At 51.2% G+C, this 24,808-nt stretch overlaps 2 protein-coding genes across 2 annotated transcripts in view; one reads left to right on the top strand and one right to left on the bottom strand.

Moving 5' to 3' along the window:
* Window positions 1-372: 372 nt before the first annotated feature.
* LOC131917129 (TBC1 domain family member 16-like) lies at window positions 373-18,527 on the bottom strand. The gene is made up of 4 exons (XM_059270762.1): window positions 18,442-18,527; window positions 2,554-2,789; window positions 779-1,376; window positions 373-496 (listed from the first exon to the last, which is right to left on the bottom strand). Exons 2-4 carry the CDS (start codon window positions 2,729-2,731, stop codon window positions 373-375), a joined length of 900 nt encoding a protein of 299 aa, XP_059126745.1. The 5' UTR covers window positions 2,732-2,789; window positions 18,442-18,527.
* Window positions 18,528-19,202: 675 nt separating this feature from the next.
* Ccdc40 (coiled-coil domain containing 40) overlaps window positions 19,203-24,808 on the top strand; it is a 46,446-nt gene continuing 40,840 nt past the window's right edge. The window contains exons 1-3 of the mRNA XM_059272243.1: window positions 19,203-19,284; window positions 20,792-20,861; window positions 21,683-22,471. Coding sequence (XP_059128226.1) covers window positions 19,256-19,284; window positions 20,792-20,861; window positions 21,683-22,471 — 888 coding nt within the window. The 5' untranslated portion in view covers window positions 19,203-19,255. The remainder of the gene's footprint in view (window positions 19,285-20,791; window positions 20,862-21,682; window positions 22,472-24,808) is intronic.

The raw sequence follows: 24,808 nt of genomic DNA on the forward strand, positions 1-24,808 counted from the left end.
TGTGAGTTTGAGGCCAGCCTGGTCTACAGAGCAAGATCCAGGACAGGCACCAAAACTACACAGAGAAACCCTGTCTCAAAAACAAAAACAAACAAAAAAGAACCCTGAAGGCACTGGGTGACATGGTGACAGCCCTACTTGGTCAGGAATATTACCGTGGGCTGCAAGGTAAGCCAGTCCTGCCTCCTGACTTCTGAAAGTATAGCATATGTCATTCAGTCCACCATCAGCCAATTAGTCCAGGCACCCCAGCTCCCCATGTTGGGGGGGGGGGTGAGTGAATGCCACAAACGCTCTTTTGTCAAACACCCAGGACTGTTTCTACCTCTGCAGCTGGCAATAGGGAGGAACCTCAGCGGGCCAGGCCATGTGTCAGCCGGGCACAGGACACAGTGTGACAAAAGGGACCAGGCAACAGCGCATGAACTCACGCACAGCACCACCCAGGCTCACCAGCATGAGTGTGCCTGGGGGCTGAGACACACCTAACACACTCCTGGCATGAGAATAGAAAAGTCCAAAGATCCTGGGAGTGGGACCTTGGTCAGAGGCCATCATAACCAGGCAGTAGTTCTGGGCAAGTGAGATCATGGAAGAGGAAGGGGTCAGGAGGATAGGGACTGGGTAAGATGAACACAGACACACTGTGTATCTTTCTCAGTCACCATGTGGTGGTCCTAAGCCTGAGCCTGGACCTTGTGGGCTGGGCAGGAGGGGTGATAAAGCCAGCACTTCCTGCAACCCAGGTCAGATCTCGGCCTCTGAATCAGGAACTCACCTGCCCTCGCTCTCTAGGAATGCAGAGCTGTTCCCCTCCGCAAGGGCCGCACTGATGGGCGAGAGGCAGAATGGTGAAGAGAAGGCGTCAGAGTCAGAGTCGAAGGAGCTATCCCTGCTCACACCATCAGCCGACAACTCCAAGGAGCCCTCTTCCTCCACGGCCTCAGGCCGTGGCTCCCGGCCATCCTCTGTCCCATCCTGTGAGCTGACTGTAGACAGGATCCCAGAGTCACTGTGGACAGGTTGTGAAGTGGGCAGGGGCCCATCCACCTCTGGGCCCTGGGCCAGTTTTTCCCCATCTTCAGATGTAGGGCTGATGTGCACAGTATCCTGGGTGTTCTGGACCACTACCAGGATGTCCTCGTCTTTGGGAATCAGGGGAGGCCTTGGCTCTGTGGGAGAGGGTTGGTAGGGGGCTCCCAGACTCGTGGTGCGCCGCCGCCGAGGGCGGGGTGCCTTGCGCACAGGGGAGCTCTCGGGGGTGATGTAGCGTAGGGCCTCCTCGTCCTGCCTCTGGATGCGAGAGTTGGGGACCCACGCCAGGATGAGGGTCGCCCCCAGCAGCTCATCTTTCTCCATGTACAGGCACAGGTACCCTGTGGGGAGTTGCAGGGCAGGCAGTCAGGGGGCTGGGCAGGTGGTATCCTAGCTACATGATCAGCTCTAAGAGAAGAGAGACAGATGGGCAACCCAATCTTACATCAGATCCAAGATGGGCATGTGGGTAGCCCCTGGGCCTCCTTAGCCATGGCATTCCTGGTTTGTCTTTTTAAATGCAGTTTTTGAGGAAGAGATCACTTTTAAGGTTGTTTGTTCATCCATACCCAGCTCCTTGGGGGGGGGGGGTGGCATCTCCCAACACCACCCCGGCTGTTCAGAGCTATCCCAATTCGTGGGCTACGACACATCATCCCCAGCTTCCCTGATTCTGTGATTCAAAGCCCTTTATACAACAGCCAACAACATCAACCACATACATCCCTGGGGACTCGAACTCCAGCCAAATCTCCTTGGCACACTTCTGTGTTTGGCAGAGGTTGGGAAAATCAGCTAGCTGTTCATAACAGTTGCATGAGGAGGCTGTTCCCACACCCTTGTCACAAGCCTTTGGGATAAAGATGAGACCCTAAGACATCCTTGATCTTCTGTCACAACACCACAAATCATGCACAGGACTCCCCACGGTAGCTGTTGTTTCAGACTCATGAGTGAGTGAACCCTGCAACTCCTGAACTCAGCCTGGAACTCCACCATGTCCCCAGCCTGCTGGGATGGGGTCTAGTCCCTCTGGGCCAGCTGGGACCTCATCAGAGAGGAGCCCACTCCCAGGAATGCCTCGACCACTGAGTAGAGCTCATTCTCCTCAAGTCCATTTAAAATGTCTTTACTGAACCTCAGCTCTGCTTCACAAACGAGTTCTGAAGTTGCTTTCTCTACCAAAGCAAAGATCCCATATTGTCCTAAGATAAGGCCCCTTAGAGTCCAAGGGAGCTCCTAGGATGGTGGAAGGCCACAGTGGGGAGCTGTATCTCCCAGAACACTGACCAAAGGAAGGCTCCATTCCTAGAGACCACAAGTGTCCCAAGAATGGCCACAGGTGACACAAAGGTCCAACAGAGTCTAGAAAGTTTCCAGAGTGTTGGTCCTTGATTCCTCAAATTGCGGAGCCCAGGGGAGGGCAAACAAAAAATGCGAATCCTTGGGAAGCTTTACCTGGTCCCTCAGGCCTTGGGCCTCCCCTCCCTGCCTTGGGGTACCTGACCCCCATCTCACCTGGGTGGTGCTCCCCAGGGCCCTGCAGCCCCTCAGGTGCATGCACACAGACATTGTTCTTGGAGTAGATGATCTCTCCATCCAGGATGGAGGGGGACCCAACGCTGCCCCCCGTGGTGAGGGTCAGGAGGTCCGAGGCCTTGGAGGAAGCCCGGCGAAGGAGGCGGCCCAGAGACATGGCTGAGTGCACATTTCCATTCTCCGCGCGCTTCGGCCCAGACAGGGCTCGTCAAGACCTGCAGGGGAGAGGAGAGGAGAGGTACCGGAGGTCAAGGTCAGGGACATGTGCTGGATATCAAGCTGCATGCTGCCCAGTACCCTCAGAATTCCAGTGGCCTCTGGATCGCGCTGGCACAGGTTCTCATGCAGAGCATGTGGGGCCATGCTGTGCAGCATCCCTGAGCTCAGCCTACCACAGGCCACTGCCATCTCTCCAGTTTTAAGCCTTACAACTCCACATTACTTAGGGAGCTATATCAGCACCAATGGTTTGTGAAAACCAAAGAGGCATGGAAGAGGAGGAGGAGAAGGAGGAGGAGGAGAAGGAGGAGGAGGAGAAGGAAGAGAAAGGAAAATGAAGGAAGAGGAGTTAAAGAAGGAAGAGGAGGAAAGTAAAGGAAAAAGAGGAAGAAGGCAAGAAAGGTGCCATTTCTCTGGCCCAGAAACTGCACAAGCCACATAAACAATGTAATACTTTGTAGCTGCCATGTTTGAAAAGAGGAAAAGAAACTATTGAAATTAATATTAATAAACCACTAAATCTCAAATATTTTTAATGTATCATTAAAATGAAAAAAAAACGGTAATGAGACATTTTACATTCTTCAGATTTTGAGTCTGGTGTGTTGCTGCAGCTGTCCCTGCCTGCCACCTGGGGTGCCCAGAGCTACCGTGGCTGTGGCTGTGGCCGTGGCCTCCACAGTGGCTGCAGAGGCATGCACAGATTCCTTCTGTGCCTTTCATCTCCATATTGCTTAGGGAGCTGCATCAGCACCAGACTTGGCTGCCAACAACCCTCAGCTGCTTCCGAAAACCAAAAACATCCTCACGTGACACTGTTTAGCCACATTGAGGATAATCAAAAGAATGTGCCGGAAGCTTGGAAGGAGATTCCAAAAGCCAGGCTGTGGCTGTGCAATACATCCCACTGCTGTTCGCCAAACAAGAACACAGGTTCCCAGCAACCAGAGCAATATGGGAGGAGAAAACACAGACCACAGGGAGGCCTTCCTTCTCCTGTGTGGACTCCTGCTGCTCCTTGCCAGGATGGCTGGGCGGGCCGGCAACCTCCCTCCTGGAATGTTCTGAGAGGCCTGGCTGCTTCTGGACAAGCCAGGGCAAATCTGCTCCACATTAGCCAGGGCCATTTACTCTGGTAAGACAATTCTTATTTTCAAAATGTGTTTGCTTTTTGCCTCTTTCATCTAAATTAAACCTGCTGCCTGGTGTCTGTTTTCCATCACACTGGACGGAGGGACCCTCAGTCTGTTTCCAACTATAAAACTGTTCACACTGGGCGAGGTAACATCTGCCTGTAGTTTTTGAATCTGGAAGGCCAAGGTAGGAAGATTGTGAGTTCGAGGACAGCCTGGGGCTATATACCACCACCTTGTCAGTGTGGTGGTGGACAACTCCAAGGCTCAGCACGTAAAGGCACTTGCTGCCAAGCCTGATGACCTAAGTTTGATCCTTGGGACCCACATGGTAGAGAGGATTGACTCCCAAAAGTTGTCCTCTGACCTCCACTCACCCACCATTGTGTATGCACATGCACATACATAAATGTAATTAACTTTCTATAAAATGTCTGGGCTAGCCGGACGGTGGTGGTGCACACCTTTAATCCCAGCACTCGGGAGGCAGAGTCAGGCAGATCTCTGAGTTCAAGGCCAGCCTGGTCTACAGAGCAAGTTGCAGGACAGGCACCAAAACTACACAGAGAAACCCTGTCTTGAACATCAAAAAAAAAAAAAAAAAAAAACCTAGAAGGGCTGGAGAGATGGCTCAGAGATTAAGAGCACCGACTGCTCTTCCAGAGGTCCTGAGTTCAATTCCCAGCACCCACATGGTGGCTCACAACCCTCTGTAATGAGATCTGGCACCCTCTTCTGTGTACATAATAAATAAATAAATCTTTTTAAAAAATGTCTGGGCCAGGATGTCTGAGTGGTAGAACACTTGCCTAGCAAGTACAAATTGTAGTTTGATCTCCAGCACTGGGGAAGAAAAAGTCTAAGGAAGTTATGATGGGCTGGGGGTGTGGCTCAGTTGGTAGATGGGGGTGTGGCTCAGTGGGTAGATGGGGGTGTGGCTCAGTGGGTAGAGTGCCTACCTAATGTGCACAAAGCCCCGGGCTCCATCCCCAGTGTTGCATAAACCCTTGTGTGGTATAGTGCAAGCCTGAAATCCCAGCAATCACTTGGGAGGTGGAGGCAGAAAGATCTGAAGTTCAAGACCAGAGTTTAAGGCTAACCTGGGATATGCGAGACCATGTCTCCAAAGAAGGAAAAGAGGAAGAGGAGGAGCAAGAGAGGGAGGGAGGAAGGAAGTTATGGAAGATATATGAAGAATACATTCCCTTAAATAACATGATCCAAACATAGTTTGGATCTTCTATGTCCACTCTAAAAATACAGAAATTTAAAAATGTAAAAACCCACCCATCGGAACATTATCTTTCTTTTGGTTACATTACAAGCACACTTCCCTGGTGTTGTGGATTGAACACATGCTTGAGTTTCATGTGTTACGGTCCTAACCCCCGTCTCGGCGTTCAATGTTATCTGAACAGGAAATCAAGCTATCGGGATCACTGGTGTTCAATCCAGGATGTGTAAAGCTCTCATAAAAAGAAAGAATATGGAGGCAGACCTACCTTCATAGCCATATGGCTTGGAAGACAGCCACCTACAGGCCTGGAAGATGGGTCAAGGGGTCATTTCCCTCATGGCCTCAGAAGGAATGAACTGGCCAGCACCTTGGCCTTGTGCTTCTGGCTTCTAAAGCTATGAAGGAATAAATACTTACTGTTCAGGGGCTGTGGTAGTTTGAATGTATTTGGTCCCCGCAAGCCGATGGGGAGTGGCACTATTAGGAGGTGTAGCTTTGTTGGAGTAGATGTGGACTTGTTGGAGGAAGTGTGTCACTGTGGGGGTGGGCTCTGAGGTCTCCTTTGCTCAAGCTTCACTTAGTGTGACACTCCGTTTACTTCCTGTTGCCACTGATCAAGATGTAGAACTCTAGCTCCTTCTCCAGCATCATGTCTGCCTGCACACTGTGTGGCACCATGATGATAAAGGACTGAACCTCTGAACTGTAAGCCACCCCATCAAATGTCTCCCTTTATAAGAGTTGCCGTGGTCATGTTGTCTCTTTGCAGCAATAGGAACCCAAACTAAGACATGCTCATTCTGAGTTAATGCCTTACGGAAGCCTGGGACTGTTAACACAGTTAGAAACTGGAAATGCCAGACTCTGCCTCATGTGTACAGCTGGGGATCACACCCAGGGCCTTGTGTGTGCTGATGGGGATCACACCTCATGTGTGCTGTCAGGGATCACACCAGGGCCTCATGCACACAGGGCACTACTCTGCCACTTAGCTGTTATCTCCAGCCCTTGTGTCCAGGCCAGGCTGGCACTGAACTCAGGTTCCTCCTGCCTCAGTGTCCTGGCTAGTTTTTGTTACTGTGACACAACCTAGAAACAGCTGGGAAGAAAGACCCTCAGTTGAGAAAATGCCTCCATCAGATTGGCCTGGAGGCAAGTCTGTGGGAGCACGTTCTTAATTAATGATTGATGTGCGAGGGGCCCAGCCCACGGTGGGCGGTGCCATCCCTGGCAGGTGGTCCTGGGTTGTGTAAGAAAGCAGACTGAGCAAGTCATGAGGAGCAAGTCAGTAGCAGCAAGGCTCCATGGCTTCCAGGTTCCTGTTTGAGTTGCTGTCCTGACTTTAGCAGGGATGTGGAAGTGTTGCTTTTGATCACGCTCTTTGTCACAGCCATAGAAAGCTAACTAGGACACTCAGTGCAGGGACTGCAGGCATGTGCCACCACACCAGCAATTACATTAACTACTTTGAAGAACCTCAGTCTCAACATTTCCTGTGATTCCTCTGACTTCTTTTCTCATTCCCAGAATTCTTCCTCAGCCACAAATCCACCACACGGTTCATCTTTTATCTTGCTTTTCTTACGGGTTTAATTTTCAAGAAACCACCATTGGTCTTTCAGAAAGCCTGCCGCGCGCGGCGTGGGCGTCTACCTGGGAAGGCCTGGAAGTTGACTGTCAGCCGGTCCAGAGTGAGCACTCATAGTGGAATTATTACTGTCAACGTTTTAACCAGTAAATGATAAAAACAGGAAAACCAACGATAACTTCATAGTGCTGGGATTTTGGGGGCCCTTAGCTGTGGTCTGGAGACCTACATGTTCACGGTTCTCTTTGGCACCCTTCAGACATGTCTATGCTGCACACCTGAGGAACGTGTGTGTGTGTGTGTGTGTGTGTGTGTGTGTGTGTGTGTGTGTGTGCATTCACACAGAGGATCCATGCATCTCACTACCAACATGTTCCACTGGTGCAGGTCACCACAGGCACAGTTCAGTGAGAAGCAGGTGGCAGGGTCCACTAACCTCTCCATGCTGTCACTGTCACGCTGTGGACAGCACCATGAATGAAGAGCATGACAACACACAGCCCCACCCCCAATGAGAAACAACAGGACTCTCTGTGGGGACTGATACCCGGACTCCAGATTTTCTCCCCAGGCACTGGCTGGCATGGCATCTGGGCCTTCACCTTCTGGTGCCTAGCAGTTCTGGGCCCACAAAACCACAGCTTGTTTCTGAGGCCTTAAGAGTAAACCTCCAGTGAGCAACCTCCCACAGGCGCAGTCCCTATGACTTCGCCAGGGAATCTCAGGCACGCCCTGCTTTTGCTGCTGTGAGAGGTGACAGATGCTGTCTTGAACCTGAGCTCCATCCCAGGGCTCTTCCCTGTCCAGTCAGGGCCAGAGCTGCCAGCAGGCCCACGGAAGGAGTGGGCCGAGGCGGGGCTTGCTCCCTTGCTCTCATGGGAGTCCCTCCCCAACTCCCAGCTCACACCACAGCTTCCTGCTCTGTGGTGGCTGCTCCACCCGCCACCTTGTGGTGAGGAGAGCTAGTGGGATGCACACCAGCCAGCAGAGCCCCGGGTCCTGATTTGGGTGCTCGCTCTAGGGACAGTGACTTCCTGCTCAGGGCCCATAAGCCATCCTGAGCCCCAGCTGGGGAAAAATGATGGCAGGAAGGGCAGAGAATCCCAGGGCACCCCCAGGGAAATGAGGGCTGAGCAGGGAGAGGCAAAACTCAGCAACCTGGGTGGCCAGCACCACCCAGGGGCCAGGCTAGAAAGGAGAATAGCAGTCACAATCAAGGCTGTGGGCGGGGCTCTCCAACCTCTAGCTACCTGCAGGGAGCTTCAAGACATAGATGTGAGGTACACAGGCCACATATACCAGAGGCACACGTGTGCTGCCTGCCACATACACCACGCCCTCAAGGGCTGTTACCAGCTCTGCTCCGTTCTCCAGCTGCACAAATAATGACACATCAGCCGCTCAGGTTTCCAGCTCCATCTCAGAATGCTTGCTGACATTATCAGCTTGAAGAGTGGGGCTGGGTGGCTCCAGGCTGCAGAAGCCTCCCCTACCCGGCAGCCCAGTGCTCATCTGTGCCCAGACAGCATTGGGTTTTCAGAGCGCGCATTCCTGGGTCGTTCCCTGGCACACTGTGGGCTCTGTAGGGTGCTGGGGCAGCTAGACAGCCACATCCCACAGCGCAACTCTCCCTGCCCAGCTCTGGCTCTGGCCACAGTCCCTACTGCCCTGATCATGGCAAACCCTGCCTGTCCCCTAACCAGGACTTAGCTGAGTAGCTATCCTCTATTGTTCCTTGGTGTGTGTCGTACCCACCCCTCCAAGCCAAGGACCAGACAGAGGCTAGTCTGTATGTGACAGGCTCCTCTATGAAACCAAAGAAGCAGGTGCAGAGAACAGCCTCAGGTCTCTTGAGGACCGGAGGCACCTGTGATCTGGAGGCCCTCTTTGAAAGCCTGGACCCCGTCAGTAACTGAATCGTCCCCTTGAAGGCCAAGGTCAAGTCACCCTGGATCCCTACCAAGTCCTTCTTCAGGATGTGGCTGCTCCCTGCTGAAGGGCACTCACAGGTCTGCGCTTCCCACTGAGCAGCAGCTGCTCTGGGGGACATCCAGAGTCAAGGGGGGAGTCAAGTGTCCTGCCCACTTGCCTTTACCATCATTGTAGAGAGGACCACTCCAGCCTACGGGCAACGGGTTCTGCTTTGATACAGCCCCGTCCCTCCTCATCCAAGTCCACCAGCCTGAATTAGCCAGCCTACAGGCTCCACCAGCATCCTGTGCGCTGGCCTCTTATTCCATTTGTCATGGGGAAGCCTGCCAGACGGCAGCAAGGCAAGGGCATGGCAGCAGACCAGCAGCGGGAGTCAGGGCGGGCTGCCATACAGCCTCTCCTCACTTCCACTGGGCTCCTTCACATATGGTGTGTCCCCACTTCACGTGCACAGGGGTGCTGGAAGATTCCACAGGGAGTCCCCCAGGGAGATGTGAAGTTAGGGGTGAGGTCTGACGTCATCGCAAGAGGGCAATGCTGGGTCTCCACGCAGGCCAAATGGCCCAGGAGAAAGGAAAACAGAGAGGAGCATGGGAAGGGAGAGAGAGACCCATTAGGGGCCTGGCACCTGTGCCGAGCCTACAGGAGGGACCTGCAAGTCAGAGAGCTGGCTGGAAGGGATCCCAGCAAGGAACAGGTGCAAGGAGGGAGGAGCGGTGGGGGAGCAGGTAGAACTCGGGCCTCAGCACGGACCAATGCTGTAGTGACCTCTCAACACTGAGAACGTGCTTAACCCCAGAGACTTAAGCTTAGAAATGGTTAAGGAGGTATATTCTGTTAGCTAATCTGCTATTACAAAAAAAAAAAAAAAAAAAAAAAAAAAAAAACTTGCAAGCATGGTTGGGGGGTTTTATACAAGTACAAACAGTTCTTTCTGGATGTCCTGACTTTTCTATAAACCTAAAATTGTTTTACACACACACACACACACACACACACACACACGTATATATAGTTTAGGTCTGGGAGATGGCTCAGTGGGTAAAGGTGTTTGTTGCCCAATCTCGACACCCTATGTTCAGATCCTGAAACTCATTTAAGAGGAAGAGAAAAGAATCTCCCAGAAAAGCAACAAACACAGGAGCTGGCCTGCCTCGGGAGGTGAAGGTGAGACCGACACTGGAGAGTGTCCTCTGACGGCTGCACTCGTGCACAGCACATGTGCCCTCACACGTGAGCACACATACATTGTGCACACACGTACAAAAATCATTTTTGTGCCACACCAGAAGCCTGAACGTGGATGCCCACAGTAGCTCTGTTCATCCAGAACTACGAAGAGCCGGGTGGACAAACTCAGATCCCTCCAAGCGAGTGTCGCGCAGCAGAGGAACGGAGGATGCAGGAAGGAGCGGTCGGGCTCGATCCTGGTGCAGGAAGCCAGTCCAAAGAGACTACTCAGTTCCAGCACCAGGCTCAGTACCCCTAATCCAAAACTCTAAGATCCAAATCCTCTACATACCCATGTGACAAGTAGAAATTCCCACAGCTAACCATGAGTGGCAAGCAAAAGACAGGTGTGCCAAGACACTAGAAACCCATCTCGTGTGCATAAGGTGTGCATAGGAAATGTCACACACACCATACATAATTTTTAAGTACAATAGAAGAAGACACCCAACACTGATTTCTCCAAATGCACATGCATAGGCGAACATACCTGAATACAGAATAATACAGGCGCACGCGCGCGCGCACACACACACACACACACACACACACACATACACACAGGCAAAAACAAACGGCTATGCTCTGTGTTTGTTTGTTTGGTTTGTTTGTTTTTTTTTGTTTTTTTTTTTTTTTGTTTTTTTTGTCAACTTGACACAAGCTAGACTTATCTGGGAAGAGGAGTGCTAACTCATCGACTGACCGGCAGGTAGGTGAGTCTGTGGGGCATTTTCTTGATTGCTAAATGTGTGTGAGAGACTTCACACACACCCATGTGTGCATGCATGTATGGCTGTGGGTGGGTGGGTGGGCACACGCCCCTGTCCAAGTGTGGAGCTCAGAGGACAACCTCAGGTATAGGTCTCCACCTTCTCCCTTGTTTGAGGTCTCTTGTTCACTGCTGCGTACTCCAGGCTGGGCAGCCTGAGCTTCGGGGGATTCCCGTCTCTGAGAGGATTACAGAGGATGGCTACCACACTCAGCTTTCATGTGGATTCTGGAATCCAAACGCTTGCATAGCAAGCACCTTACCCTTGAGCTACCTCCCCAGCCCCCAACATTGATTGATTCGTCGGCTGCTTGGTTGATTGACATAGGGTTGTATTATGCAAGCCCTAGGTAGCCTGGAACTTGTTATATAGACCAGGTTGGCCTCAAACTCACAGAGATTCAAGGCAGATCCTTGACAACAATGAGCACCTTACTTCCTGAATATGTCCCTGTGATACCTATTCTTTAAAATGCTTATACCCGCCAGGCGGTGGTGACACACACCTTTAATCCCAGCACTTGGGAGGCAGAGGCAGGTGGAGCTCTGTGAGTTCAAGGCCAGCCTGGTATACAGAGTGAGTTCCAGGACAGCCAGAGCTACACAGATAGAGACAAAAAAAAAAAAAAAAAAAAAAAAAAAAGCTTATACCATGTCGGTACCGATGATTTTGGAGCACATGCTCCCATGTGCCAGACATCTCCAAATTCCCTCTGAGCTGCACCTACCACCCCCATCAGTGTCCTGACACCTCGCTTCTATTGATGAAGGGGCCATCAACGCCAGCCTGACAGCTGACACAAAGAGATGGAGAGAAGCCAGGTCCAGACTCCAGCCAGCTCGGGCTTCCGGGCAAACAGCCACGCTGACAGCTTTAAAGGGCGCGGTAGGAACACACAAGGCTGTCTTCCACTTGTGACTGAGTAAGCCCCAGCCACACCTGTGCTGTTCTGGGTCACCAGTGCCAGCGAGGCAGAGCCCTTTGCAAATGGAACAGCTGTGCAATTGGGAAGAAAAGAACAGCATGACCTCCCTGCCTCAGAGACAGAGACACCAGAGTCCCTCCTCCCTAAGAACCCCACAGAGAAACATGGGCTCCCTGCTGTGACAGCGGGGGGGGGGGGGAGTCTGTAGGGATAAAGACAGCTGAAGTTAGCTTCAGAGTCCGTTAAAAGGTGGTTGGAGTGGGGGTGGGGGCGCCTGCTAAGGAAAGAGCAAACTGTAGGGGCATGGAAGATGGCTTGGAAGGTAAAGAGCCTGCTGACAAGTGTCAAGACTCATGTGAAGGCAGGCGGACATGGTGGTCTGCCTGCCATCACACTGGAGGCTGAGATCCCAATCCCACAGCAGGCTGGCTGGCTGGACTAGCGGAATCTCTGAGCTCTGGATTCAAATGAGAGACCTTCACTCAATGTATAAGGTGGAGAGCTGGAAAGTGATCAAGGAAGAGACCCCATGTCGATCTCTGGTCTCAACATGCCATATGCCAGTGCGAGCATGCACACACAGACACACACACACACACACACACACACACACACACACACTATTTGGCATGCAACATTAATCCTCCTGGAAATGACTTGACATCACATGGGCCCCAAGTCAGGATGGGATACATTTGGAGTCCATTCATCCACCAGCCTCACGGGGGCAGAAGTCCATGCAAGGCTGACAGGCGGCTCAGGGAGGTGGGGTCTTCAACACTCACTAGCTCCCAGGCATCCGCACTGAGCAACTGCCCTGGACACAGCACAAAGGACTGAAGCCTAGAACCCAGACCGGATGTCCCCGAAGAGCAATGAGGACCCACACACACACCATGAGCTACATGTCCACGTGCCAGGGGACTGACTGAGGAGGACGACCACAGCTTCCCACCCTGGCTTCCACCAGTCAGCACCACAGACCCAGACAGGCATTGCACAACTGCCCATGTGTGATCTCTGCCCACTGCCTTGAGGAGGGACAGTTAAGGGGCTACAGGATGCTTAGGGCACTGTGTCAATGGATGTAGCCCAGAGCTGGACACTCCCAGACTGCTCAGGGGCAGAAAGTCTTGGACTCAGGTCACCTGCCAAGTAGCTGACAGAAACCGGTTCATCTGCTTTTCCCTCCAGGCCCCGACAATAAAGACTGGGATGAATGATGCCTTATTAAACACAAGCCAGACACACGCAAACAGGGATCATTTCCTCCCTGGGCCTCTGCCACAGTCACCTGAGCAGAGACATCAGCTCCCCTTACCTTCCTGTTGGCTTTCCCAAGTCTGGTATATCCTCACCATCTCTGGGATAGCGGGATAGTCAGCTTCGCAGATCAGAGAATGAGACCACCTTGGGTCCTTCTGGGGTTGCCTTTGATCTCATCACTCAAGTGAGCCCCCGGGGGACTGGCATGATTTGTCCTCTAGGCTACATTTAATTCTGGGTATGTCATCAACGCAGAAGAGAATATACTTGCAGCCCAGAGATCCCCTGCAGGATCCCACAGGATTCCCTGTGAGAACAAGATGGCTGACTTGTGTCCCAATGGAAGAGCTGAGGTTTAGGGGTTAATCTTACTGCTGGAGCCCAGACCATTTGCAAGAGGAAAAGGTCCTTTGACACTGGTGTGCCAGTCAGCAAATCAGGACTGGAGGGACACAGGGGCCCTGGCGCTGCCACCTTCCTCTTCCAACTGTCCAGCTGTCACTCTGACACAGCCTCTCCCCGGAAAACTCCGAAGCCTGGGCCTCCGTAGAGAAGACATCTGCTTTCATGTCCCTGGACCACAAATGTAAACATCTCATTTCTCCCACAGAACAAGGGAAATCGGGCCAGGAAGAGAAAGAAAACTTGGTGATGTGCCAAGCTCTAAGACAGAGGAGGACCAAGCCCAAGGTGGCAAGATGCCAAGTGAGCCACAGAGTCCAGGAGCAGCACAGACCAGGCTAGCCAGGGAGTCCAGGAGCAGCACAGACCAGGCTAGCCCTGTCTGACTGCTGATTCGTACCTGTAAATGGTGCTCTCACTGTCTGTGCTAAGGAACCACAAAACAAGATTCAAATCAGGGAGAAAACCATATTGATGACACCCCAAAAAGTAACCCCATTGATCCAGCTTAGAGAAAGTTACTTAATTACAGAAAGTGAGTTTGTGAGGGGTTGGAAAGACGGCTCAGTCAGTAAAGTGTCTGCCCCATGAGCCTCAGGACCTGAGTTCGAGTCCCAGCAGCCATGTAAAAGTTGAGACACACTTGTAATCCCAGTGCTAGGGAGGTGGAGACAGGAAAACCCTCAGAGCTTCTGAAAAACACATGGTGGATGGCTTCTGAGGCTGGCCTCTGGCCCCCACATACATGCATACACACGTAAACACATACCTACACACACACCTGCACACACATAAACATATACCTACACACACATACACACATACACTCCATACACATATCCATACACACACATACACACAATACCCCCACACAAATACCTCTCCCCCCACATACCTCACATACATTCTCTCTCTCTCTCTCTCTCTCTCTCTCTCTCTCTCACACACACACACACACACACACACACACACACACATATGCGAGTGCACACCACATACACTCCATACACACACAGAGTAAATACATGTAGGCTAAGAAAGAAAATGTTTTAGGTGTAGTAGCTTGTGGGCTACAGCCGCATGTCATTAATCTGCCCATTTTCTGGATTATCGGGAAAGCTTAGCTTTCTGCTTCTTTCTCATCTCCTCTAAGTGTGCTTTCCTTAGCACTTTGGGCACATCTCTCAACATTTGGGCTTCCTTATTTTCTCCTCCCCAGCATGCAGCTTGTCAGCCATGTGCCTCGCTGCCGTGTGGTCTTAAACGGTGTGGCCTTCTCCTTTCTCTCCCTCATTCTCTCCTGGGCAGCAGCTCACCTGCCCTAGGGTTTATCTCTAAAACTCTGATAAAATTGTTCTTATGTATCCAAATTATAATTTAAAAATATTAACCATAAGGTCAATGGGTGGTGGTCTGAAGGTACCATCAGCATCCTCTGACGAATGTTGGGTGTGTCTGCTAAGGTGTTCTCTGCAGCCTCAGGCTTCTTCCCTCTGCATGACTTCAACCTCCTACAACTGCAATCAAATGATGTAGACAATGACAGACATCAATAACATCAGCTGTTCCTGCCACGAGCCCCTGGGATTCAACAGTGCTCCTCCCCTGTACCTTAAGCTTGTTACAAGAGCAGAATCCAGCCTGTGAGAGTCACGGGGAGGGTTAAGCTAGAATCTTAGAGGGGATTTGTGTTGCCAGGTAACCTGTCGAACCCTGCTCCCCAGAACAGACTGAGGGAACCCAGTCCCCACCAAGTTACGCAGACTGGAGGGTAGCTGAGCCCCATGGTACTTTTTTGGCCTGTAATCTTAGCTACCTGAAGGACTGAGGCAGGAGGGTTGCAAGTGTAAGGCCTGCCATGACTATACAGTGAGTGCAAGGGTAGCCCTCACAAATCAAAAGGGCTCAGGGGCAGAGCATTTGCCTGGCAAGTGTGAAGCCCTCAGTTCAATCCCGAGTACCACAAAGGGAAAAGAGTAAATAGGTCCAAATGCTGATTCGGATCAATTTTTCCACCCAATAAACCATCCACACAAGGAATCAAAACAGAAAACAGGTGTAGCAGGTGTGTGGGTGCGTGTGTGCATGCATATGTGTATGCCCTCTTGAGCGCAATCTGACCCAGGACCTGGGCTGCTCTCAGCCTTGGTCACAGAAGCTCCAGTGGGCAGCAGCCAGTGCAGTCTCCTAAGGAAAGCACTGTGAGGAGGAGACCCCGTGCTCAGCTCTAAACGGGACCACCCCGCACTCTGCACCGAGGCTCAGGGAAAACTGCAGAAGAGGAAGCAAGAAGAGTGTCAGAGCCAGAGGGTGGAGGGCACACTGTGAAATAATGACTTTGGACACGGCACAGCCTGTGCACTCAGGAACTCACAGCAGCTGTGGTTACCTGCCTAAGACCCGCACAGGGTGGGTGATGGAGCGCTCCAAACCCCACCCCTCACTGAGGAACTGTTGGCAGCTGCTGAAGGAGAACTCCTGCAGTGTGTGGGCACTGGTAGGTTTCCCATGCTGCACTGGGTGGTCCCACACTCATGCACACGTGGGCAGCACTAATTAGATTCAGTGGATTATCAAAAGAAAAATTGGAAGGGGAGGTGTTGGATAGAAGGATAAAAGGTAAGTCAGAAGAGGGAAATGAGGAATACGTGTGTATGGAATTCTCAAATAATAAAAACATTGAAAAAAGAAAAGCCATGTTTTTAACTCATGTTGTTAAATGTGAAAAATCGAAATGACAGATGTCATAATGATAAGGACGGTCATTTAAAATGTCAACAAACAAGGGTGGTAGCATACATCTGTAACCCCAGCACTTAGGATGCAGAAGCATGAGGATTACCATGAGTTCCAGACCAGCCTAAGCTGCAGAAAGAGACCCCGTCTCAACAAAAACTTACATACCATATGCCAGGCACATGGGACATTGAGGTTTTGGAGAGGAACTGTGGACAAGGGACTCAAACAAGGACCAGAAACTGGTGTATATTTGAACCCAAGTCTATTTTTGGAGGCCATGTGAGTTTTTTTGTTATTTTTGTTTTTGTTTTGGCTTGGTTTGATTGATACTACGTAGCCCAAGATGGCCTGGAACTCACTATATAGTCCAGACTGGACTTAAAACTCACAGAAATCCTCCTGCTTCACCTTCTCAAGCACTAGAATTGCAGTCCTGAGCCACTGTGCGCAGAGTAGAGACCATGATTTTATCACGGCACCTTGACACTCAAAATTGGAGGACAGAGAGCCAGGGCAGTATCAGAGAAGTTCTGTCAACCCAAAGGCCATCCTCTCAAGACTGAATTCACCAAAGCCAAGAGTGCTCTTCACAGACCACAGTGAACCGATCCTAGCCATAGAGGCTGACACCCCGTCTCCTCCCATTAAAGAATCCCTGGCAGAGCATGTCCCTGTGAAGAGCAGGGCCAGCCACTACAGGGAGAGGCACAGGGTGTTTTGGAGGTGGGATATCCTGCACGCTGGTCTGTGCAGGCTCACCCCTAGCTGACTTCATGTCTCAGTGGGATGGGTACAAATGTCATGAGATCATTCTGTGGATACAGGTCGTTGCCACAACACCTGACAACCTGAGTTTGATTCCCCTCGAAACTCACATGGTGGAAGGACAGAACTGACTTCCACAAGTTGTCCTCTGAGCTCCACATAGGCACCACCGAGGCACACATGTACATTCACACAATAAATATTTATAATAAAAATGTGTTTTAAGCCGGGTGGTGGTGCACGCCTTTAATCCCAGCACTCGGGAGACAGAGCCAGGTGGATCACTGTGAGTTCGAGGCCAGCCTGGTCCAGGACAGGCACCAAAACTACAAAGAGAAACCCTGTCTTGGAATATATATATATATCACTGCCCTTTCACAAGCCTGTTCTGTGCACTATGAAAACCCACATGTTAGATAACCAGGCGTTGCTATCAGGCACCATAACTGCCACAAGAGTAACAATTCCCAGGAAAGAACTTCACAGCCACACTCTGAGACTCTACTTACCAGTAAAGCCGCAGAAACTATAAAACAGCAAGTACTTTCAGCCCAAGAGAGCCAACCCCGACAGCCAGCTGGGAACCAACTCAGGCCAGTTCTGAATGGCTGCATCTCAGCGGCCCTTGTCTGCAAAGTTCTCTCTCCATTCAGTTCAATATTTGCTATCAGCGTTAACGTCAACCTTTCCAACGAGGGCTAAGACTGGCATACAGTTTCTTTTAAATTCTTTAATCCATTATGAGATTGAGAATGGATTCCCTAGGCCCCCGTCTTTGCACCCACGCTCTCGTCAATATGCTTGGCGACCAGGACATTTCCCCTCTTTCCTGATAAAGGAACTTGACAGAGGCCATGAAACAAACTTTAACGGAAGAAAGAGATGCTTTCCCATTCTTCTATTTCTGAACGGAATCTGGACTAGATTGTGGCCAACATACGACACCGACTTCCGAGGAACAAGCTTTTACTTCTCACCGCTCATTCGTTCTGGCAGGGTTCCGTGGGTTATTTTTAGCAATTTTAAATTGCCCTTTTTCTTTTTCTACTATCCCATTTTTTTTTCTTTCTTTTGAAGGAAAGAACAGAGAGGGAGGGAGAGAGAGGGGGAGGGGGATAGAGAGAGAGAGAGAGAGAGAGAGAGAGAGAGAGAGAGAGAGACTAAGCTAAAAAGAAGTGAGGACTCTTGACTTGAGGCTCTGAAATAGCCTAGACCATTGCCTCTACTGCCCCGAACGCTAAGAGCGCGCACGCCCCAGGAGGACATGGACACTTTGGGGGCTCCGTCAGCCAGTGCCGGAACCCCACAAGTTCTTCGCATGCTCAGACCAGCCAGCCAGACAAAGACCGCAAGTGCCCCGGCCGACGGCTCCAGACAGGCGAGGACCGAGTCTCCTCCAACTGGGCCCACTCCCAGAACACGGAGTCTCAAACGCCGAGGATGGAGTCCCCAGGACGTCCCTGGTGAGATCCGGGTTCCTTCGCATCGCCCCCGCCCTGCTCCCAGCGCTGATCGCGCCCCCCCTCAGCCCCTCCCGGGCCCCCGCGCTGCAGGCCCGCGTCCCGCGCGTCCAGATTCCAGCGCACCCAGGGACCGCCACGCCGTTCCAAGTGGACCCCGAAACCCCCGGCCCGCGATCCCAAACGAACCCTGATACCCACCCGGGTCCCGCCGCGAGGGCTGGACTCGCGCCGGCTCCACGAGCCGCCGCCACCACAGCCGCCACTGCCACCGCCGCCGCTAGCCAGGCGCGGCGGGGAGGGGATGTGGAGAGGCCCGGCCCTCGCTCCGCCCCGGCTCCGCCTCAGGACCCGCCCAGGCCCGCGCAGCCAGGAACGCTGCGCCCTGTCTCCAACCCCCGGGCGCCCCCGCGCACCGGACGGCCCCTGCTCGGGGTTCCCTGCTGGCTGCATCTGCAGGTCATGCCGCGCGCCTGGTACCCGTAACGCTGCCCTAGATGGGAGCCCTGCGCCCTTGGTCCGGGAGGCAGAGCCTTCCAGTGCCCACGTGTGCGCTCACCCCCTGCATTCCTATTTCTCAATTTTGGGGGTAAGAAGGAACGATGCCCACTAAAAGGGCACTGAGCCTCCCTCTCTGCCAACGACCCCTCGAAAGGACCCCGTGGTCAGGGTTCCTGAGTACCCCAAGGCTGGAGATGGAAGAGCCAGAGCCAAGCGAGTTTCCCGGATCGGGCGACCCCACCCAGCCCGCCACCCTCGGAGCCCCTGACCCTCATCAGGTTCGAAGGTACTCAGTTGGATATATTTTAGCACTATCGTCACTCTAAAGGAACTAAGTCCTGGCAGGAAAGGCTCGGACACATGGCGATGGACAAAACACACATTTGTGCTTTACTGCTTTTGCGTGGTGTTTCTATAAGAACTGCAGGACGCAGCCAGGCCCCGCCTCCTGCGGTCTTGGAGCTCGTGGTCCGGACTTCACCGGATGTTTGATGGCGTCGCCTAGCAACGAGAGATGGCGGAGCCGGAGGACCAAGCTAACGGGTAAACCCAGCCAGAGGAATAATGGACCCACCAGACGTTTTCCCTGGCTTTCTGCACGCAGATGCCCCCACCCCACGCGCCTTCCCCCTTCACTTCTGTACCCCTTCCCATTCTCCTCCACATTTTCTGGACCTTTCCGACCCTCTCCGCCCCCCACCCCCCGTGTCCCTTCTCTCTTTCACCCCCTGCCCTTTGTCTTTTCCTAGCCCCCACCCCACCCCCGCCCATTCCCTACTCCTAGCCTCTGCTTCTCCTAGACTATAGATTTGCACACACTGCGGTAACCATGGCAACCACCGTGCTTGATAAGCCAGGCTACAAAGCGGGGCATGGATAAGATGCTGTCCAGTATTGCTGGAGTTGGGAGGAGAGGGGAGGAGCAGTGGCTCGGATGGGGATTGGACCAGGCTCATGCCTCCCTCCTGTAAGAATGGATCCGTCCGTCGTGGACTTGAGGGATAAGCAGATCGCCAGCACTGAGTGCACCCAAAAAAATGCTGCTGCCAGCTCTCCTTTAGGTTTTGTGTAAAACAGAAGGGAGTTTAAATAATTATATTTGCTTAGACACTTCTGGGTTTTTCATATTTCTAAAGGTTAAGTCTCTGTGTACTCCCATGGAAACACATCCAGATTATATCACAGGATAAAGCTAGACATGAAACAGTAGGTATAGAATGAGCCCCAATTTGGGGAAGAATTTAAATGCAAAGATTCTGAACAAAGGCAGATGCACCACAGATGCCTGTTACAGTGACTGCCTTGGGCAGCAGAGGGGGAAATACCAGGCGTTTTCATGTCTGTGAAGCATATATCTATATTACTTTGATTTTTAAAAAGTTAGCTTAGTTTGTATCTTAAACATTGCACTGGCATATTTGCAGAAGTGTGTGTGTGTGTGTGTGTGTGTGTGTGTGTGTGTGTCTGTGTCTGTGTGTGCAGAAGCCGGAGGAGGATGTTGGGTGTCACCCTCTATTGCTTTCTACCTTATCCCCTTGAAGCAGGGTCTTTTGCTGAACCTGGAGCTAGCCTGGTGGCCAGCAAACCTCAGTGATCCTCCTGTCTCAAACCCTCATAGCTCTGGAGTTACAGGCACAAGCAACTGTGCCTGGCTTTTGTGTGAGCACTGGGGGTCCAGACTCCAGTCTCTAATCAAATTTTTAAGAAACACCAAACTATTTTGCATGCAAACCATGGCGATGTTGAGAAGCTGAGGCAGAGTCCGGCATGTTACCCAGTCTCCTGAGACTTTCTCTGCCTTGCCCCAGAAACAGAATAGCTCTGGTGACCTTTCTGGGGTGCCCTCACATGCTTTCTCTTTAATGTTATGATAACGGTGTTTTACATTCATTCTCATACCAAACTGTGGCCCCCTGACAAGCATGGCCTAGTGATGGGAGAGTTTTGGCTGGCAGCAGGGTGGAGGAGAAGTGGAGTTCATACCAGTGAGCAGCAGGCATGCAGCTTTCGTGATAGGCTGTGAGCTAGCATTTCCTGTCTCTAAAAGCAGGTCACACCTGGAAGAGAAGCAAGCTTCTGTAGAAGAGGAGAAGGAACAGGAGCCCACTGAAGGCCATGAGGTAACTTCCACCTGGAGACTTAATCTGGGCTCCTGTTTACTAGGAGACAAATAGATAGGATTCCCAGGGTCTGTGGTGTCACGATCGTTCATTCTGACAAACTCCGTTCATGCACAGAGAAACTTACACCCTGTCCTAGTTGTATTGATAAAGCACTCTGACCAAAAGCAACTCAGAGAAGGAAAGGATTTATTTGGCTCACACTTCCAGGTCAGGGCTCATGACTGAGAGAAGTTAGGCCGGCCTGCCTGTTCTTCCACAGAGTGTCCCCTCTAACCAGAGAACTCAGTCACAGCCAGGAAGTATAGCAAGAACATGGAGGAACACTGCTTATTGGCTCATTCATGGGTTTATGCTCAGGTAGCTTTCTTACACAACCCAGGACCACTTAGCTTGGGGATGGTGCTGTCTGCAGTGTGCTGGGCCCTTCCACATCAATTGATAATCAAGACAATCTCCCAGACAGGCCAGTCTGATATGGTCAATCCCTTAGTTGAGACTCCCTTCTCAGATGACTCCAGGCTGTGTCAGGTTGGCAAAGATAACTAGGACACACCTCATTCCAGAGTGTTAGCTATCAGTAATGACATAGCCAACCTTTAGACTTCCCTGCATTTTCTAGAGTTTGTGCTGGTAACGCAGGACTGTAGAAACTAGAGTGGTTACCTTGAAGTGCAAAACATCATTGCTTGGGCATGGGGAGTGGGGGCAATGCATGTAGATGTGTCCTTCCTGTCACCCTAACATCTGCCCCTCCTGTCACCCTCACATCTCTCACTGTTATACTTTCTTCCCTGGGATTTCTTGCCACCCTGGAACAGGTGTCACCACCAGTGGAAAACAATGGCCAAGAAATTGATGAGGGTGGAGATGCCACCAAGGGTCCTCAAGAGGGCATTGGGACAGAAGATGAAGGCAGATTTGAAGGAGAAATGGCAGATGATGAGACAGTCAAGACTGAAGGAGAAGCCATCCATGAAGGGGAAATGGAATCCATTGGAGAGGCTCCTCAAGAAACAGAAGTAGAATTCATTGGAGAGTCTGCTTCAGAAACGGAAGACAAATCCATTGGAGAGGCTGCTCCAGAAACGGAGGTCGAATCCGTTGGAGAGGCTGCTCCAGAAACGGAAGTCGAATCCGTTGGAGAGGCTGCTCCAGAAACGGAAGTCGAATCCGTTGGAGAGGCTGCTCCAGAAATGGAAGTCGAATCCGTTGGAGAGGCCCCACCAGAAATAGACATAGAATCCACTCGAAAGACCATAGCAGAAATGGACTTGGACTCCATTGGAGAGGCCATACCAGAAAGAAAAGTCGAATTCACTGGAGAGGCCATTCCTCAAGGGGATGTGGAATCGACTGGATACACCATCCCAGAAGGGGACCTGGAAGTTTCTGGGAGAGAAGGATTGGAAGAGTATACGTTCTCTGAGACAGACGAGTTCTCTGAAAGGATCGGCACTCCTGAATTCACCTACTCAGACATCAGTCCCTGGGAAATGACTGAAGAGGAAGCAAATGCTGCCTATCTGTATGAAAGACCCCGATCTACTGAGGCATCCCAGCGAGCCTTTGGCACGTATGAGACCGTAGAACCCAGAAGGGAAAGCAGGGTAAGTGCCACTCAGTTGTTTGCACAAGCCCCTCACTGCTCATGGGGCTCATCACCCTGTGAGAAGAGCTTAAAGGCACATTATCACCACATCTTAGGGTTTCTATTGCTGTGACAAACACCACGATTGGAGAGGAAAGGGTTTACTTGGCTTACACATCCCAATCGTAGTCTGTCCTGAAGGGAAGTCAGGGCAGGAACTAAAGCCGAGGCCAAGATGGAACCCTGTTTCTAGCTTGCTCCTCTTGGCTGGCTCATGTTGCTTTCTTATAAAATCTAGGACCACCTGCCTAGAGGTACTACGGTTCTCTGAGCCCTCCCACATCAATCATGAATTAAGAAAATGTCCCATAAACTTGGCTATAGGCCAGCCTGATGGAAACATTTTCTCCAGTGGACAGAAAACCTTCGCACATACCCTGTTAGGAATTTCTTAGCAAATGTAGGTCAATGCTGAGAAGGCCTAAACCTCACATCCAAGTTGCCAGATGCAAGGCTGGGGACATCCTGTAGCCACCATCCATGCACGTGAGTGCATCCAGGTCTCTGGTCTTCCAAAGCAGTGTGGCCGAAATAAGGTGGCCACACATCATGGTGGCCACCAGCTCATTTTATGAACACTAGAAATATTAGTAACGAAGGGGGAGGAATTAAATGTCTTAATTATCAAAATTCAAATTAGTTGGACATGATAGCACTCAGTCATCCCAGCATCCAGAGGGAATGCTGAGACAGGAGGATCTTGAATTCCAAGCCAGCATGGGCTTCTTAAAGAGACCTCATCTCAATCAAACTGATTTACATTTAAATAGTCATCTGTTGCTGGCGGCTAACATATTGAGATGTTTGTTTGTTTGGGGGACTAAATCTAGGACCCTGAACCTGCCTCACCAGTGCCAAAATTTAAAGCAGTTACAAATTTACAGAGGGGAAAAAAGGAAGGACAATAAAAACATATTTTATTTTCTTAGGTGCCAGAGGTAAGTTTCAAATCTGATTTGTCACCTCCAAATGCCTTTCCGTGTGTTTCTCACAAGGCATCATGCAACCTTTTCCTGGGGAGACGTCGACAAATGTCTCCTGGCCCCAGACAGTGAACCAGAACAGGCTGAAGTAATGATTCCACCAAAGTCCAATTTGGAGAACCCAGGAGTTTGCTGGGGTCACTTACCGGAGCCTGGATGACTCAAAAGCAGCTACATCCCCAGAAGCCCAGTTCAGCATCCCTGCAGGGCTTGTAGGCAGGTCACCCTTCCCAGAGTCTCCTCTCTGCAGCTATTGCTAGTATTATTACTACCGTTATTATTACTATTACTCTCATCATCATCATCCTGCTTACACAATCTTTGGGGCAGGACGCTTTCCTAAACTGCTAAGTTTTATTTACTTAGTGAGTCTCAGAGAGCCTGCCCACAGGAGGGAATGTTTCAGTTCTGAGGAAGTCAGTCAACAGCAGAGAGCTACTGGATGGCTGAGACCTTAAAGCCTGAACTGGGGCTGGGATGTTCAGGGCTCCTTTAGTGGGCTGGAAGACCTGGGTCGGGTCCCCAGCACCACAGTGGGAAAATCTGGCAGTTCTACCTCCATCTCCCTCCATCATTTCCTGGAAGTTCTCAGGTCTCATTTTGCAACTTACCAAATGTCTAACGGTGACTCTTGTTATCCTTGACTGTCATGGCTTCTCTTTAGTCTCTCCCTGACCTTGAGAAGACCACAGGTCACTTGCAGAGTGGCCCTCTGTGTGGGCTTCTCAGTACTCCCTCCAAGGCCACTTGAGTTTGAGTCCCTGGGCAGAGCCACCCAGGTGATGCTGCGTGTCCCCTGCCCCTGCCTGGTGATGAGGGATGAGAGCGGCCTGGTTGGAATTGCTGAGAGAGGGGCAGGCCTCCCTCACAGCAAAGCCACTATTGACCCTTTTGCGTTTAATAGCATTTCATGGGAAGATATTTCCATTGTTCAGAATAGAAAAGTGACTATTTGGAATGAAGGAAAAATCCTAGCATGGTTATTATCGTTTATCTACAATGTCTCATTTTCTGCCCAGCAATGTGCACCGCCAATGTGACTTATCCCTGAGTAATTTCTCAGTTTTGTTTTTCTGAGATAGGGTCTCTCTATGTTGCCCTGACTGTCCTGGAACTCAGCAGGCTGGTGATTTTTGTTTTTGGAAAAGTTTCTATTTTACGTGTGTGTGTGTGTGTGTGTGTGTGTGTGTGTGTGTGTGTGTGTGTTGACTTTTAAATATCTCGCCCTAGATACTAAATGTTGTTAAGCTCTCCCTTATTCTTTAGTGTGGCTGTGAGGAGAATCCAGTTTTTTTTTTGGTTTTTTTGTTTTG

Source organism: Peromyscus eremicus, chromosome 8a, assembly GCF_949786415.1.
Source record: "Peromyscus eremicus chromosome 8a, PerEre_H2_v1, whole genome shotgun sequence".
NCBI classification, from domain to species: Eukaryota; Metazoa; Chordata; class Mammalia; order Rodentia; family Cricetidae; genus Peromyscus; species Peromyscus eremicus.